Source organism: Carassius carassius, chromosome 22 (genome assembly GCF_963082965.1).
Source record: "Carassius carassius chromosome 22, fCarCar2.1, whole genome shotgun sequence".
NCBI lineage: Eukaryota > Metazoa > Chordata > Actinopteri > Cypriniformes > Cyprinidae > Carassius > Carassius carassius.
The window spans coordinates 11,122,300-11,138,284 of record NC_081776.1 but is presented as its reverse complement, the minus strand read 5'-3'; the positions used below and the strand labels follow the sequence as shown (position 1 = coordinate 11,138,284).

The following is a 15,985-nucleotide window of genomic DNA, read 5'->3' as shown; positions in this document are numbered from 1 at the left end:
TAATATATTATTAATAGAATATATTAATATATATTTTTTAATGAGACATAAATGCGGGTTTCTGTAATATTCTGCATTTAGGAATAATTTTATAATGAAAGATTTAGTGCACATACTCTCAATTCCTATGATGTGGTATCTATCTACTGTGTGTATACAGTATATACTGTGTATTTATTACTTATGTTATAAATCATTCAAGAGTAACATTTGAGTCCACCTGCCTATAAAATGTGTTATTACATCCCAGCATATCAAGAGGTTGCAATGACTGTTCAAAACCGATATCTGATGTTTTATATATTAGTGTGTGTGCATGTAGTCTTTTTGGATTCTTTCTTTTCTCAGGAATATGTGAGGACACGTGTTGCACACAGAAGCCTCTGTACTGTGTCTGTGTAGAGATAGTGAGACTGACGGACTCTGGCTTGGCCCTCGGTGCTCATGTCCTGTCTGAGCATGTGCAGAAAGGTGGAGTGGAACTCGCTGCCCTCGGTCAGCTCAGGAGAGAAGCTATCGTCATGCTCCTTCATCTTCAGATGCTGATTCCTCTGGGCACCCAGCAGGTAAAGAGACCATTCCTCCTCAGCCACAGGCCCCGCCTCCAACTGTTCACATGCCTACAGAGTCAAAACATTAAAGGTCAAAGGTACTGCCTGCTTACAAAGAACGTCTGTACAGTAGCTTAATAGTGCTTCATTCAGTCTGTCAGTGTAGTACGTACCTGAAGAACAAGGTGCTCTTGTCCGCATTGTGTGTTCCAGCGGCTCCAGGAAAAAGCCACGGCTGAGGACATTAGAGCCATTTGTTCATACACTGTGTGCTCTATTAATGGGTCCTAGAAATTAAAAGAAACATGGCTAAAAATATATTTAGGTAAGCTCAGAGTTGTTATGTCATGAGTTTCTATGACTGGTCCATTTAAAAAAGGAATTAGTGACAGATATCTAAACTCTTCCAAAAGAAGGGTTCCACATCAATGCCATAGAAGAACCATTTTTTGCTTCATGTTAGAAGCATTTTAATAATCTAAAGAACATTTTGAAGACCGCTTTGTGCAATACACTGTTTCATAATACACGTTCTTCATGGAACCATCAATGCTGATACAGAAAAGCCCCTTGGTTACCTTTGGGTTGATGCTGACGTACTTGTCTGAATATTCATTCACAAATACATTGATTCCAGCTCTCTGCATGGCCTTCTGCAGTTCTGAGGGTCTCATCCACTTCCCTAGAAGATGATCTAGGTTCTTTGTTTCCTCCATGTGCAGCATACATTGCTTACCCTGAAAAACCAAAAAGCTATCGATCAGTAGTGGTGATGCACACAGAGAGAAAAACATTTTTGTAGCCTTCGGTATGTATCGAAAACAGCCTGGGCTTGAACTGATGGCATACTGTTGGTCTTAGATCAATTAAATGGCTCAATGACGGGATGCTGTTTTTGCATCCATTAATTTATTAAAAAATATATTAAAAATATAATTCAAACATGCAGTAATTTGAGTGCATTTTATTCAGTGATGTGTTAACTTTTCCACTGCTAATATTTGAAAAATGTTTGACCTCCAAATCAAAGTCATATGGCGATTGAACATGCATAAACAGGCGGGAAAAAATTAATGGGAAATTTCAGAGAGAGGACCCCTTTAGACTGTCTATCAAGGTCAATCATTTTAAATGTAAGGACAAAATATCAGGTCATTTTTCCCTTTTTTGGCAAGGCAAAGCTAGTTCAGGTTGTAAAATTTCATATGGTGCAAAATTTCTGATAATAAGTAATTCATGATATTAGTAATTTGTTATATCAAACAGCATGAATACAGAACTTTTCTACATTTTTGTTTTAAAGTAGACATCTTTTCACACTTATTTGTCAATTAAGTGCCTTTTTGTACAGGGCCTCTCTTGCCTTGACAGTGATGCTGACTTCAATAAGAGCTCCAGTGATTGTGAACAAAGCTGAGTCTTGGCCGAGAGGCCTCAGCTCCCATGACTGGAAAGGCATGTTAGCATATAATTCCTGCAGTAATGTGAAGGCAGAGAATGTGTTCATCTTAAAGGTGATGCTGTGGGTCTCTTCATCATAGGATGCCTCAGAAATGCAGTCTGCCCGCCAGTGCTGACCTGAAGAAAACAATGTCCAATAACAGGCAAGAGGTAAAATACTAAGATGTGAATATAACTGGGAGGCTTTAAAGAAGAGACTGTTTATTCATGACAAAATCTGATGCTACATATATGTAGTGTTAACTGTTCACCGATAGGATCCCAATGTGCCACATGTGGATCCTCCAGAAACAATACTGAGTCAGGCAGAGCTACAGTGACCCCTACAGGCGATGAGGCAACAGTGCTACTGTTTTCATCCAGTTTCGCTGAGGTAGAGCTCTGAGTGTGAGTCTGCTCTGTGGGATAGGGGAAGATCCGGAGACCGGTTTCTAACAGCTATGATGAAGCACAACAGTAAATGACAATTAACGCACATTGTTCTTTATGGTTTTTTCAGACTGTTCTAGATTACACCCAATGATGTACCTCTCTCATTTCCCAGCCCTTCACTATGTGAGACTGGGGCGGAAGATGGAAAACATCAAAGTAGAAGACTCCGCCAAGGGGTGTGAACTGCTGCAGATCCACTATATGTGCATCAGCACTGTCAATCACTGGTTCAGCTGGTGATGAGTCGGAACCATTTTGATCTAGAGACAATTTAATAAAGCAGTAAATTACAAGAACTTAGCCATTACAGTGGTATTACTAGTGATGCACAATATATCACTTGATACTAATTATATTTTTTATGTGTTGCCATTATTACCCAAAACTATTAAAACTCGTTTTCATTCATTAAAATAAAGCTGACAATATAAATGTTTGATGAAAAGCTTAGGAAAAATAAATAAAATAAAAATGTTGCCTTGGCAACTAACAGAAATTTAAGTTAAAGTAAAATTCTTTTAGTTAAATGAAAAATGTATTATTAATCTTTAGCAGATTTCTAAAATGGAAATGTCTTTCATTCTTTCAGTTATAATGTAATGCCTAAATTCACTTGCAGTATGTATTTTTTACATTAATAGTAGTATAGAATTCTAATATCCCTGATTTATTAATTATCAGCCTAAAATCTAAATTTTCATCTGAATTTTTTGGTTGGGGGCTAAAATTTAGGTTTTGAAAGCAGCTCGTCCAATAAGAATCGCATAGTTCAGGAGTATAATGTGAAGTGCTGTGACATCCTTCAGTGCTTTACTGATTCTTTAAAATCATGGCAGCAGATTAAAATACCAGGGTAAATTAAAAGTTATAATAATAACCACAATACATTATTTTGCCAAATAATTGGCCTATCTGATAGTATTAAACCCACTGGACCTAATTTATTATTATTATTATTAAACGAATGTGCATATTTTGCCCACAGTAGATTTCAGAGATGGAACAATCCATTTTATAACTATTTAAAGCATTGGTAGTATTATATATATATATATGGTCATACAATATATCATCATAGTTAACTATAGAGATGCACCAAAAAGAAAATTCTGGACCGAAACCAAAACTTCAGGATGCACTTGGCTAAAAGCGGAAACCGAAAAATGATTTTTAATAATTATTTGTTATTCAGTAACATAAAATAATTATGTAATACTTTTTTAATATAAGTAAATTATTTTAATGATACTAAATTTAAAAAAATACAAGCCAAAAAAAAACCCTTAAGTAAAACATTCAAATTGGAAAATATATTAATATTAATCATCAATATATTATTTTTAGGGATGCACTGAAATTTTGTCTGACAAAAATGTCTGCATTTTTGGGTTTTGGCCAAAAGAGAACAACAGCCAAAAATAGGACAAAGAAAGAAAAAAATTAGGAAAATCAGGATGTGAAATAGGAAAAGTCCAAACCAGCTTCTAATGCTGTTGTGATTTCCTCCATCTGACTTTCTTCTTCCTCTAACGGCTTGACTGAAGAGCTCTTCCTCCCCTCTTTAGATGAGATCACACTTACAGCACTCTGACACATGGAAACACACTGATATTAACAGAAGCAACTAGAAAATAAGAACATACACATGATCAAAGCCACACTCACATGCTTTCTGCTCTCTGATCTGACCGAACGACTGTCTTCCTCCACTTGCTTTGAGCTTTCTCCCTCATCCCCCTCGCCTTCCATCTTTCTATCCTGCACCGCAGCAGTGTTTTTAGTTGGAGTGAGAATGGCCTCCATCATGGATCTCCTTCTCTGGACCTGTTTTTGCTGGCTGTGGTGGGACAGGTGATCGTATCGTGTGTGAAGGATCCGAACAGCAATGTCATGCACAGCAAGTGGCTTTGGCAGCTCAAAGCCCAGACCCACCTCCTCAAACTGGAAACCTTTAAACCTGGAAACATGGATTGTCAAGTTTTTCCTTTATCCCATAATAGGCCCTTAAATTCATAATGGAGACCCACAAACCTTGGGTTTTTGTTGAGGTTCGCCCACAGACAAAGAGTAATATTTTCATCCTGGACTACAGTCTGCATGTTGCCGGTCTCAATGTCGGAATGAGAATTTGCAGACTGGATGGAGAACAAAAGACACACATCTGATATATCTTGAAATAAAAGTAAGCTTCATAGGAACATTTCGGTATAGCTCTTACCTTCAGTAGCTCCTCAGTGGTCTGGTCGAGTTTGATGTGGATGAGACTCTGTAGACACAGGAGTGTTTCTCGATACTGCTGAGCAACACAGGGATTGGGACCATCGCTCAAGAGAAAGTCCAGTTCGTTTGTCAACTGTCCATGAGAAATAGTTAAAGGTCCCGTTTTTTGTGCTTTTTTTGAAGCTTTAATTGTGTTTACAGTGTGCAATATAACGTGTTCATGTTTTGCGTGTAAAAAAAACAGTATTTTTCACGCAATTCACCTATCTGTATACCGCTGTTTTCACTGTCATAAAAACGGGCTGATGACTTCCTTGTTCTATAAAGTCCCTCCTTCAGAAATATGTAACGAGTTCTGATTGTGCCAGCGGTTCCTGTGTTGTGATTCGACAGCAGCTGAGCGCACGCGGCCCTCCTGGAAATGCGATTGGGCTAGTTTTGAGAAGCAAGTGGGCAGGAGCATGTGCTGGAGATGTACTTATAATCACAGGAGTGTTTTTAATGACAGGATGCGCATGAAAATCGCATTTGATTTTTTTGCACAGCCCTAACATCTAGTTAACAAAGCTAAACAGCGTTGCCCTTTGTGTAATAAGTTACAGAAACTGTTAAACGCACCAACTTAAATAATACAATACACTTACCATAAACCATAAACAACGCCTTCTCCAGACAAAGAGGGAACTGCTCCATCTTTCAGGAATAATATTTGTGCGAATTCGGCATTAAACTGATTGAGATTGAGGAAGCTGTCCTCAGCAAAATGTCCTGCACATAGTTTTACATGTGGATTATAATTTTTGGGAACCGAGTTAAACATAAATTGTAACCATTAATCACCAAGTACAGCGTCCCTGGGAAGCCCAAACAAAGGTGATTGGACTCCGAGATGAAAATAACAGCGTTTTGACGACATGGCGACAAACACAAACGCAGCTCTTCCTTCTCCTCCGTCTCAGCGCAACAAGAACCCGCCCCACTTTTTGTGTATTCCTGTGGGTGGAGGTTAGTCAAAAAACTGTTTTAGTGACGTCATTACTGCAGGAACTAGAGGGATGTAGTCCAAACGGGTCTTTTTTGTAGGCGAATTCTGTTAAATAAAATATCTCGCTTGGCATTGAACTTTGAGCTTTAGAATTTTACATATAGTATTTATACTCTAACAACAACATTCAGATCCATAGTATTGGTCTTACCTGAAGAGCCAGAGCACAGTTCTCCAAGACCAGCTGAATCTGGGTTTCTGAGTCTTCTCTCCACAAACTGATGAAAGAGTTGATTTCCGGTTGCACCGATGGATCTGGACTGCCGTCGCAACGCATGTAACGCTCCCACTATAAAGACCAGAGACTGATTTATCTCATAATGCACCTGAGACGTCTGAATAGAGCTAAACGAGTCTTGTACCTTAGCTTTGTCCCTGCATTCAGATTCCCACGCAGTGACTGCAGAGTGATTCTCATCAAGAATATGCCGCAGTTCATTCAGCTCGTCCTCTCTGCGCTCTCTGTCCTGTGGAATCATCACATTAAAACTTGTCACATCCATCAGTACATAGAGTTGCATATGCACTAAGTACAGCAGGGATGTCTGCAACACAATTGTGAATGTTCAAATGGAAGTTCATCAGACTTTTAACTCGAGTAGTTCTTGTTTCTCTTGTTCTATTCGCTCCCTCTCCAGCCGTACAATCTCCTCACGCTCAGCAATGACACGAGCTTCTTCTACAGAAACACAGTATATAGGTTTATTATATACTTATATATATACTCATTTACAATTAGATGAATTAATATTGCAGATGTACCTTCCTCTCTCCGTCTTTGTTCATCTGCCTCTCTTTGCAGTCTCTCCCTCTCAGCCTTGCTGATGTTTCCCTCTTTCTTTTTTGCAGACTGGATGCAAAATGCAAATAATTTATATTGCGAAAACTAAGCTTATTATAATAATAACAATCATAATTATTATTGTTTTATGTCTTTTAAAGCTTGATTTAAAGTTTGAAGCTATTATCAAAATATTCTACAAAATGTAATAGTTTGTGTGTGGAAAAATTAAGAGATGTTCTTTAAAACTTCATTTTACTGAAAAAAGAATTGATTCTATTTTTAAGTTCAAAGCTGACCTACGAACATTTATAATTTGAATACAATTAAAGGTTATTTTAAATTGAAAGCTGTTTACAAACATATTTACTCCAATCAAACAACATACCTTTCCATCCTTTGGTGGCTGTTAAAGGAGACAAAAAAATAAACTAATTTAAAGAAAAAGTAAATAATAAATCAGACAAACATTGCAAACAAATACTAGGACAGTAACGTTAAACATACATGACATTTTGGCTCGAGACTTTCGCTTTTGCTGCTTATTTTTAATTAAATATAAGTCAGAAGTCATATGAAGAAAGATTAATTGCATATATTCGCAGATATTTTGGTAATTTCATTAACATTTTTCTTTAAAACGTTATTAAAACCTGACTCACCATGTTCACGTGCTCTCAGGCAGTTTGCGTGCGTCCTGTAACTATGGCGACGACGCACGCGAAATAGAAAACAATCGGCTCCAAAGATGATCTGCTCTAAGCGGAACAAGGTTAATAGAAAACGTCCCAAAAGAAAATAGGTTGAAGAAATAACAAGCAACCATTAAAAGTGTACTCAACGGCTTGATACAGTAGTCCAGTGGAGTTTTGTTGAGTTTGTAAAATAGAAGCTTGTATTGTATTAAAGGTTCAATATTGCTATCTCTTGGTCACGCTTAATAACGCTTTTACTGTTGACGCAATATTGTGTTTTTACAGAAGATGGCGCAAAAGATGAGTAGTCTTCGTCTTCTCAGCACGAAGTACTTTTTTTATCTTCACTCCACATGCTTCACTGTTTGGGTTTAAGTGAGTCAGCTAACGTTACGTTATCCTCATTCCAACCGCAAATTGGACGTGCAGAGTGAAATCATTTTGAAATGCAGTATATTTAGCTTCTCTTCTCATACTATTTCTGCTCTCATCACACTAGACTAGGATGTTTATAAAAAGCATGACACATTCTAGTCATAATTAAGTTTTCAGAGTTATATATACTATTATTGACAGTTATTTGTGTGACTTTGTTAATATAATATTGAACTGGATCTTCATTCTCTTCCCAGTGGCACCTCAAGGTGATCTCATGTTCTGCAACACCGCACCAGTCTCCCTAAATTGTTGCCCATTATTCCAGGCCCTGCCCCATTGCAAAGTGAGTAAACCTTTGGGGTGATGATGTTATTAAGAGGGTAAAGTCATTGCATTAAAATAATCTGCTGATCAAAGCTAGTTAGCACTTCATATTTGTGGGACAGTCCTCGCCCGTCTTAAAGAAGGCAGGCAGAAGCAGCACTTCCAGCCTTTTGGGAACCTGTCCACACACCCAGACTGTTCTTCCCTTCATTACGCTGCACAGGTCTGTCCTCGCCATCTGGAGCTTCATCTGTGTGCTTTTACACACCACATGTCTATCCAGACACTGAAACGGGAGCGTGACATTGTCATGACAAATGCAGCCGCGTGTTACACAGACATACAATCACATCATTGATATTGTTTGATAATATGGTTGTCTATCTGTCTGTCTGTCTGTCTGTCTTTCTATACGTCTGTCTGTGCTTTATAATAATTCAGTTGTCCAGAATTTTTGAGCAAACTAACAAACATCAATATTATTTTTTGCTCTATACACTCTACAGATCTTCTCTCCAGACTGCCAAAGGAGCTTGCAGATATACAGGTGCAGCACAGGAGTTGTCACACGCTCATTGACACAAAGCATGGAGTGTATAAAAGCACTAAATCAGGTAAGTTACTAGGGTATTTATAAAGCTAATCGAAAAAGGTGTTTTCTTTTCGAAACGAAAGAAAAAAAAAAGCTTTTTACCATACGCTTCCTTGAACTTTAAGCTTGAGCTGAACAACAGCAAACCAGATATTGCTGGTTTAGGCATGTGTGAGGCCAATCTTTCACTTTATAGTTCTCTGGTAGAGTCACATCATTACAGAAGCCTTTATTTGCATCACTACTAACATTTAGCCTGGATGGATGACTTTTTCCTCTCTCATTCACACTGTTGTTTAGGGTCTATTGCAGGCGGCCTGCTGACAGGATCTAAACCTCAGTGTTTCACGCAGAAGCTGGATGCGATCCAACCTCGCCCCACATCTTTGATATCATATTCAGCATATGTGTGTGACCTGATCGGGGTCATCTGATCATACCATCTTTCTCAAAGCCGTCATTTAGAGTGACAGTGCAGGGTTAATGTGGGATTAATGGTTTTCCGGAGAGAGGCAGTGAGCAGATCGGGCCAGACATTTCCCTTCAACTCTTTCATTATGCTCAGTTCGTAATTACACTAAACCTAATTATTGTCCCGGGCTTTTGTGATCTTCAAAGCCAAGATGTGACAAATAAAGCCGCTTGAGCGCAAGCAATGCAAAGAAAAAAAACGCGTAATGAACAATAAAATCGACAAAATGCTCCAGAAAAAGGCGAGATTGGAGCCGATGTTGAATCTGTTGACATTTAATTTGCTGGCGAAACGGAAAACACGCTTCCCTCTAAAAGACAACATTTGGGCACAAACAAATGTGCCGGCTATGAGGAGAGGAGAAGGATGAAAGATGGGTTTACTAATGTGTCTCTTCGTCTCTCTTTCATGTTAATTAGAAATCACATCCCTTTGTTTCCTTTTGCAGGCACTTATTTATTTTCCTATTCCATCCATTAGAACAAATTTACAACATGAGACACAAATAATTGGATTTGCCTTCATGGCTGTCGTGGACGCGGGATGTTTTGTTTTTGGTTGTTTTTGTTTTATTTTTATTTTCCTGTAGTTGAGTTTGCAGATTTGCCTTTGGATGTTTTGTCATTTTGCAGTCATGAAGATAACACTGCAAGGTTTCTGATGACCTCTGAGTGACCTTATCCTCAGCTCAGTGACACTCCATCCCCCACTTTTCTCCATTTTATCATCTTGGGTTCATATGGGTGGAATTTGATTTATTGGGTTTGATTTGAAGTGTAGAGAGACCTGAATTGTTTCTGTTGAAGTAGCGTTTCATCCGTTCAAAAGATTTGTATTTATTTGATCACATATACAGTAAAAAACAGCAGTATAGTAAGATGTTATTACAATCTGTAACCACCGTTTTCTATATTTTTAAATGACATTTATTCCTGTGCTGACAAGCAAAGCTGCATTTTCAGCAGCCATTACTCCTGTTTTCAGTGTCACATGATGATTTGGTGCTGAAGCTGCTTTTATTATTATTATTATTATTATTATTATTATTATCAGTGATGAAAACGGTTGTGTTAAGTAATATTTTTCTGTGGTTAAAATTTCTTGTCAAAATTCTTCTAGTAAACTAAAAATATACCTCTAAAATGATTTTGTTTTGCATTTTTGGACATTGCAGAGAAAAGAGCACCCTGGGAACATCTGCTCAACTTTTATTTTTCCTGTTCCAGGGAAGAAAGAAGTCCTACAGGCTTGGAACAATGTTTTGGGTGAGTATATGACGTAATTTGTGATTGAACTGTCCATTTATGAAAGTGAAAGTGACGTGACATTCAGCCAAGTATGGTGACCCATACTAAGAATTTGTGCTCTGCGAGCTCCGCTCGCTAACACTTACTTCCTGCTCCGCTGTCCTATGAACACACTTTACACACATTCATCATTATAACATGCCCTACTTACTTTAGACATCATTAATTCATTCATGCCTCTCTTCTAAACACACGCACACACATACACGCATAGGATCCCAGGAAGGAAGAGAAGCACACCTTCTCTTACTTAAATTTCCAGAGACAAAAGAGTTCTCTGGCACGCTCGAGGAGAGAACGTGAACTAGAATTGGTGTGAACAACCTGCTTTTGGACTCGTGTCAGGTGTGACTGAGTGACAAAGTGTCGGTATGCTCACCAGCGCAGGTGATGGAGTCTGTTGCCAGCTCACTGTGTGAGTGTGAAGCCACTGATGGCTCTGGAAACGAGTCAAACTCATCAGCATAATAGATCAGATTAAAGCTGCAAACGCCTGACAGCGCCAAACCAGCGGGCACTCGCCGTCTAAACGTTCCTGTAAATCTCGGCTTAAACAATGTAACATGGAAAGCGTCCAGAAACTTGGGTTTAGTTGTTGTCCTCACTCCTTTTGCAATGTATTCCAAATGTATTTGGTTACTTTAAGTCACCTTAAAAAATAAACTATATAAAAAAACAACTATATACACTGAACATCAGTGCATATTATAGTAAAATGAAATAAATGGACCTCAAATACAGTTTCTAAGGTTTCAAATGACAAAAAAAAAAAAAAAAAAAAATATATATATATATATATATATATATATATATATATATATATAATGTTCAAAATGGCAACAGAAAGTATTTGGTTGTCAAATGTTAGTGGAATGTTCATAGTTTAATCCATTTTCGCCTTTACTGTATTAAAAAACCTGGCATTTGTGAGTTTAAAATAAGAAATCAAGTCACATTGTGAGATATAAAGTCGAATTACAACATATAGAGAAATTATAAGAACAGAGGTATGTGAAAAAGTAATGTATATTTATATGCAAGATATAAAGTCACATTTTGAGATATAAAGTCATAGGTATGATAAATTCACTAAATATATAATTGTGACATATAAAGTCAAAATTGGAAGATATAATGTTATAGAAATGTAATGTTAGAGAAATAATTTCACAAATACTTTTTAAATTTTAATTTATTTAAACATAAATGGGCTTCCATCTGCCTTGACACCAGAAAAGCTCAGAAAGTTTCAGCATCCATTGGCTTGCAGATCCCTCTTGCTTTGATATTTTGCTATTTCATTTAATGACATTCTCAGTTTTTTAAATGCTCAAATACTTTCTGGAGTCTCTGTAATACAGATATTATATGTTTATGTGCTTATCTTGTGCTCAGTGGCTGTGCCAAGGTCTCTGGGAACTGTATTTTTTCTCTGCAAAGCTGCAACAGCGATAAGCATCGACTTGATGCCCCATTGTTCTCATCCTGTCCAGTCGATGACCTCTGTTCTACTTTAAAGAGTTTGGATTAATCCGAGAGGGATCCTCCACTGGCTGTGCTCCGAAACCTTGGTCTCTGTAGGGTGGGGGTCTGGATCTTTGTGCCCTCACTGAGGCCAGGCTAGTTTGGCTTCATCTCTCTCAGTGCTGCAGCTGTCTACTGACTGACCTGGTATCCTGCCCGAACAACCTCTCTTTCTCTACTGTGAAATTATTATTATTATTAATTAGTATTATTTTAGGTTTATTAGTTAATTGTATGTGCTTTTGCCCTTTTTATTTTTTACATTTTTATTTAGCTTCAATTGATATATTTTAATTGTAGTAACTTTAGTACTTAAACTTATTTTGTTCCAGTTTCAGTACTTGCCAATGCACCATGTCTAATTTTTGTTTCTTAAATGAATGTTTTTCATCTAATATTTACTGTATATTTATCAAGTTCAAGTTCAATTAACAAAAATATATTTTTAGTAGTTGTTGCAGCATGGATATGAACAACCAATCAGTAACTACACAGGTTTAAATCTCAGCTGTTCGATTCACTATAATGAACTGCTCATAAGAGTCATTAGTTTGGCAATCGAACATCTTCATCATCTTGTGCTACTGTATTATCGAGGGCTGCTGAATATTAATACAGACAACACTGTAAGTGTATTTTAGTACAGTGTTACATCCACAGGCATTAATGAAATGATAGTTCTTCGTTTTACTTGATTCTTGGTTCTTGAACCCCAATCCTTTTGACTGATGGAAGATGTGCTTTGTGGAATTGGCTTGACTCAGCTAAACCTTTGAGATCATTTTTCTCACTTTCTCACTCTCTCTTTATTTACCCCACAGCATCTGATGTAGCACAGTCAATCTAGTCCTTCACATTCTCCCTCCTTTGCATTAAAGACACATTTTCAGCCCTCTCTCTTTCTTTACCGACCCTCCTGTTTCCTAAGTGCGTGTGTTACTCTGTCTTACCCACTGGTGCTGGGCCTGCGGACAGCCATCAACACTTTAACCCCTGATTCCATGGCCTGGGGCCAGATCAGACTGTGGCCTCTCTCAGGGGGAGAGTGACATCTCAGGGCAGACAGGCGGGAAAAAGGCGGGCCGCAGTAATCATAGGCGATGAAGACATCTTGCATGCTGCAGTAATCGCGCACATACTTATACGCGCATTACACACACAGTCCCCAGGAAGCTGTTTGCGATGAGCTGTTCCTGCTTTTAGCTTCAAGCACCGGGAGGTTCTCCGCTCTGCTAGGCCATGATCTGATTTGACAAGCACGCTGCTGTCATCTCAAGTTTGTCCGATTTGAAATTCGAATTAATGAACTAGCAGCCACTTTTGTGTTTTTTCCTTTTGCATTTGTCGCCCAACCCCCCCATTTGCCCAAGTTGCTGTTTATTTCCTTTTGCAGAATTTGTCTTCTATTTGTCTTTTCCTTATCATTTTAAGTCTCCTTTGTTCTCTTGACTAATTGACTCCTGAGCCCCATCGTGTTTGAGCATGTGACCGTTCCCTTCACATCGCTGATGTTATCAGGGACAGCAGAAAAGAGGGTTCTGCTTTTGTAATTAAACCTTGCATAAGCCAAAGCGTAGTGACTTGAGATCACTGAAGTTGATGGATTCGAAGCATCGAAGGTTTAACCATTTAATAATAGTTCCCTCACTTCTTCAACACTTTGTGGCCTTATTTTGATTATTCGGGCAGTGCAAGAGCCTGTGATTGGTTGTTCCTAATCCAGATGACCTTCTTTCTTCAATGGAAAACGATTTTTCACACAGGCTTTTAGACAAAAAAGAAAAAGGTTTGGCTACAATCAGAAAAATCTTAAAACAGCACCATAAAAGCAATCCATTTGACAAATCTGCTATAAACTTTATTTTTAACATAAGAGGCCATTTTAAATGTTGGATGTGCGAGGCTTCCGGTGTTAGCTCCCGGATGTTGCAAGCTGACATTTTGTTGTCATATTATTTTAATTTATTATTATTATGATCATAAACACACTGGTTTGAGCACATAGTTTTACAATTTACTGTACTTTAATATTCTTCTATTTTTAAACTACTGAATAGCAGCTACTGAACTGGAAGTTCCACACCACAGGAAATAGCTTACAGTACTTCCCAGTTTAAAAAAAACAAACAGTTGATTATGTTGTTGTCACCACCAGCAGGTGGCGGTAGTTCTCTTACTGGCGCTCTTCAGGTCACTTGTGCTCCATCTGTCACAGCACGCCACATTCTTCATATTTCTGTCTCTGAGCTTTTTGGGTCTCTGCCAGTCAGAGTGAAAATGAATGTAGAACTAATCTATTTCCACGGACATCTTAATCCCCTAATACAGTGATGGAATCATTAAATCGCAAATCATCATCATCTCATGCCTCTCCCCTCCACTGTTGCGTTAAATGTTTAAATAACAGGGTTTGATGAAGAGTGGCTTTGGGCCCTTGATGCGTTTTTTGTGTGCATAGTTGTGACTTTAGATCTGCATTTATCCGCTCTTCTCGTATTATTTTAGCCCATTTTTTCACACTCAAAGGTTTAACACAGCCTTGTGGTTATGTAGGAAAGGAATCATGCCTCACTCATTTTCCATAAACTCTTGTCAGGGACAGCAACGTCTCCTGTCACATTTAAGGATTTTCCTCCACCCTTTTCACTATTTTCCTCCGTCCATACACAAAATTACCTTGACTACGTTTTGGATTGCAGATCAGAAATTGGTCTGAAAGCATCCATCAGCGCTGCTTGGCTACTTGGAAGTGTTTACAAACATAAATTCACCATCGCAACTTGTTCCTTGGGTTTTCTAAACCACTCAAGCCACCCACTGGTACCATAATTACATTTACGTCATTACAAAAGTCTTTTTTCTTAAACGCACTGTATAGTGAATTTCCAACACCCTCCCTACGCTTCTTTGCAACTGGAAAGTAGTGTCTTGAAACAGTAGGGCTTCTTATGGGGCATAGAGACCTCAATCTGTGACCCGCATGACTCTTTAATAATAGGTCTCGTTGCTCGATTACTAACAGATGACTTGGTTGCGGCTCTGCATCCCTGGCCTTTCCTGAGAGTCTGGCGGTTTCACTGTCTTTCCAATCAACTCCATCAACAGGGGCCTTGTCTGAGCATGGGGGGCCCGATACGGTTCAGGAACAGAGGAGAGAAGAGGTGGGGCTCTGCCTGAGATCTGGCTGAACGAATGAGAGAGAAGTCTCACTGGTGAGTAAGTCTGTTCGGGGCTTTGGCGTAGCCACTTTTGCTGCAGGTTAGTGTGTAAGCAGCAGGCGTGTGTGTTGGTCTCTCTTTTTTTGTGTGACTCAGATTGGCCGTCTCTGTGCCAGCTCAGCCATCCAGCAAACCATTGCTATGTCAGTCAAGGAGCCATGGGGCATTTCAACCAACGGGCATTATCGTGTGCCAGGACATGCCAGCGAGAAGCAAGATCCCATACTCTCATTGTGCAGAAGAGCTTATGATCATTCTGCTTGCTAGTGCTAATTGTTAATGCTGAGCACTAGAGCTGCACCGTGACACTGAATAGTCACACTCTAAAATTAGATTTGAAAGAGAGTAGTTGTAGTTGAACAAATCCACATTGTCTGTTGCGGTGAACCATTCAGACAGGTTTGTTTTTGGAGGGAAATGAGAGAATAAGAACCTCAGTTACACATTACGGCGATTTTATTGCCTACCAGTCACAGAGGGTGCCATCAGTAGGTTTCTCTCTAGATTTTCAGTACAGTTCACCTGATAAGAAATTGACATACAGTAGCTACCAGAATTAATGCTTCCAAACAGCCAAATACACATAAAAATGGGCATTGGCGAGTCAATAAATCTTTTTCCGTACTATGTGATGTACTAAATGAGGGACATCTGACCATTCAATGACATTGCATCCTAATTGGACAATAATATGGAGTTGTTCCCTCCTTTGCAGTTACAACAGCTTCCACTCTTTAGGGAAGGTACTCCTCAAGATTTCGGAGTGTTTTGAGATGAGACGTTCTGGCTCACAATCTCCATTCTAGTTCATCCCAAATGTCTTGGATGGGATTGAAGTCAGGGTTCTGCATGGGCCGGTCAAGTTCTTCCACATCAAACTCATCCAACAATGTCTTTATGCACCTTGCTTTTTGCATTGGGGCACAGTCATGCTGGAATAAAAAAGGGCCTTCCCCAAACTGTTCTCACAAATGTGGAAGCATAG

The 15,985-nt window shown here is 38.7% G+C and overlaps 1 protein-coding gene and 1 long non-coding RNA gene across 2 annotated transcripts; one reads left to right on the top strand and one right to left on the bottom strand.

Moving 5' to 3' along the window:
• Nucleotides 1–132: 132 nt before the first annotated feature.
• Nucleotides 133–7,223, bottom strand: LOC132098938 (dynein axonemal intermediate chain 7-like). The gene is made up of 16 exons (XM_059505247.1): nucleotides 7,153–7,223; nucleotides 6,879–6,896; nucleotides 6,472–6,559; nucleotides 6,297–6,388; nucleotides 6,072–6,176; nucleotides 5,861–5,998; nucleotides 4,663–4,797; nucleotides 4,476–4,579; nucleotides 4,110–4,401; nucleotides 3,923–4,031; nucleotides 2,541–2,704; nucleotides 2,264–2,450; nucleotides 1,915–2,129; nucleotides 1,130–1,288; nucleotides 725–838; nucleotides 133–620 (listed from the first exon to the last, which is right to left on the bottom strand). Exons 1-16 carry the CDS (start codon nucleotides 7,153–7,155, stop codon nucleotides 345–347), a joined length of 2,199 nt encoding a protein of 732 aa, XP_059361230.1. The 5' UTR covers nucleotides 7,156–7,223; the 3' UTR covers nucleotides 133–344.
• A 587-nt stretch (nucleotides 7,224–7,810) lies between these two features.
• Nucleotides 7,811–10,217, top strand: LOC132098374 (uncharacterized). Its single transcript, XR_009422894.1, has 3 exons — nucleotides 7,811–7,906; nucleotides 8,394–8,501; nucleotides 10,126–10,217. It is a non-coding gene; the product is annotated as an uncharacterized LOC132098374 (long non-coding RNA).
• Nucleotides 10,218–15,985: the final 5,768 nt, after the last annotated feature.

Bases quoted from the DNA above. Each gene is read 5' to 3' on its own strand.
- LOC132098938 (XM_059505247.1), bottom strand. The intron at 2,130-2,263 runs GTGAACAGTTAA...TGTTTTCTTCAG, and splicing joins GGCACATTGGGATCCTATCG to GTCAGCACTGGCGGGCAGAC. The intron at 839-1,129 runs GTAACCAAGGGG...TTTAATTTCTAG, and splicing joins ACGTCAGCATCAACCCAAAG to GACCCATTAATAGAGCACAC.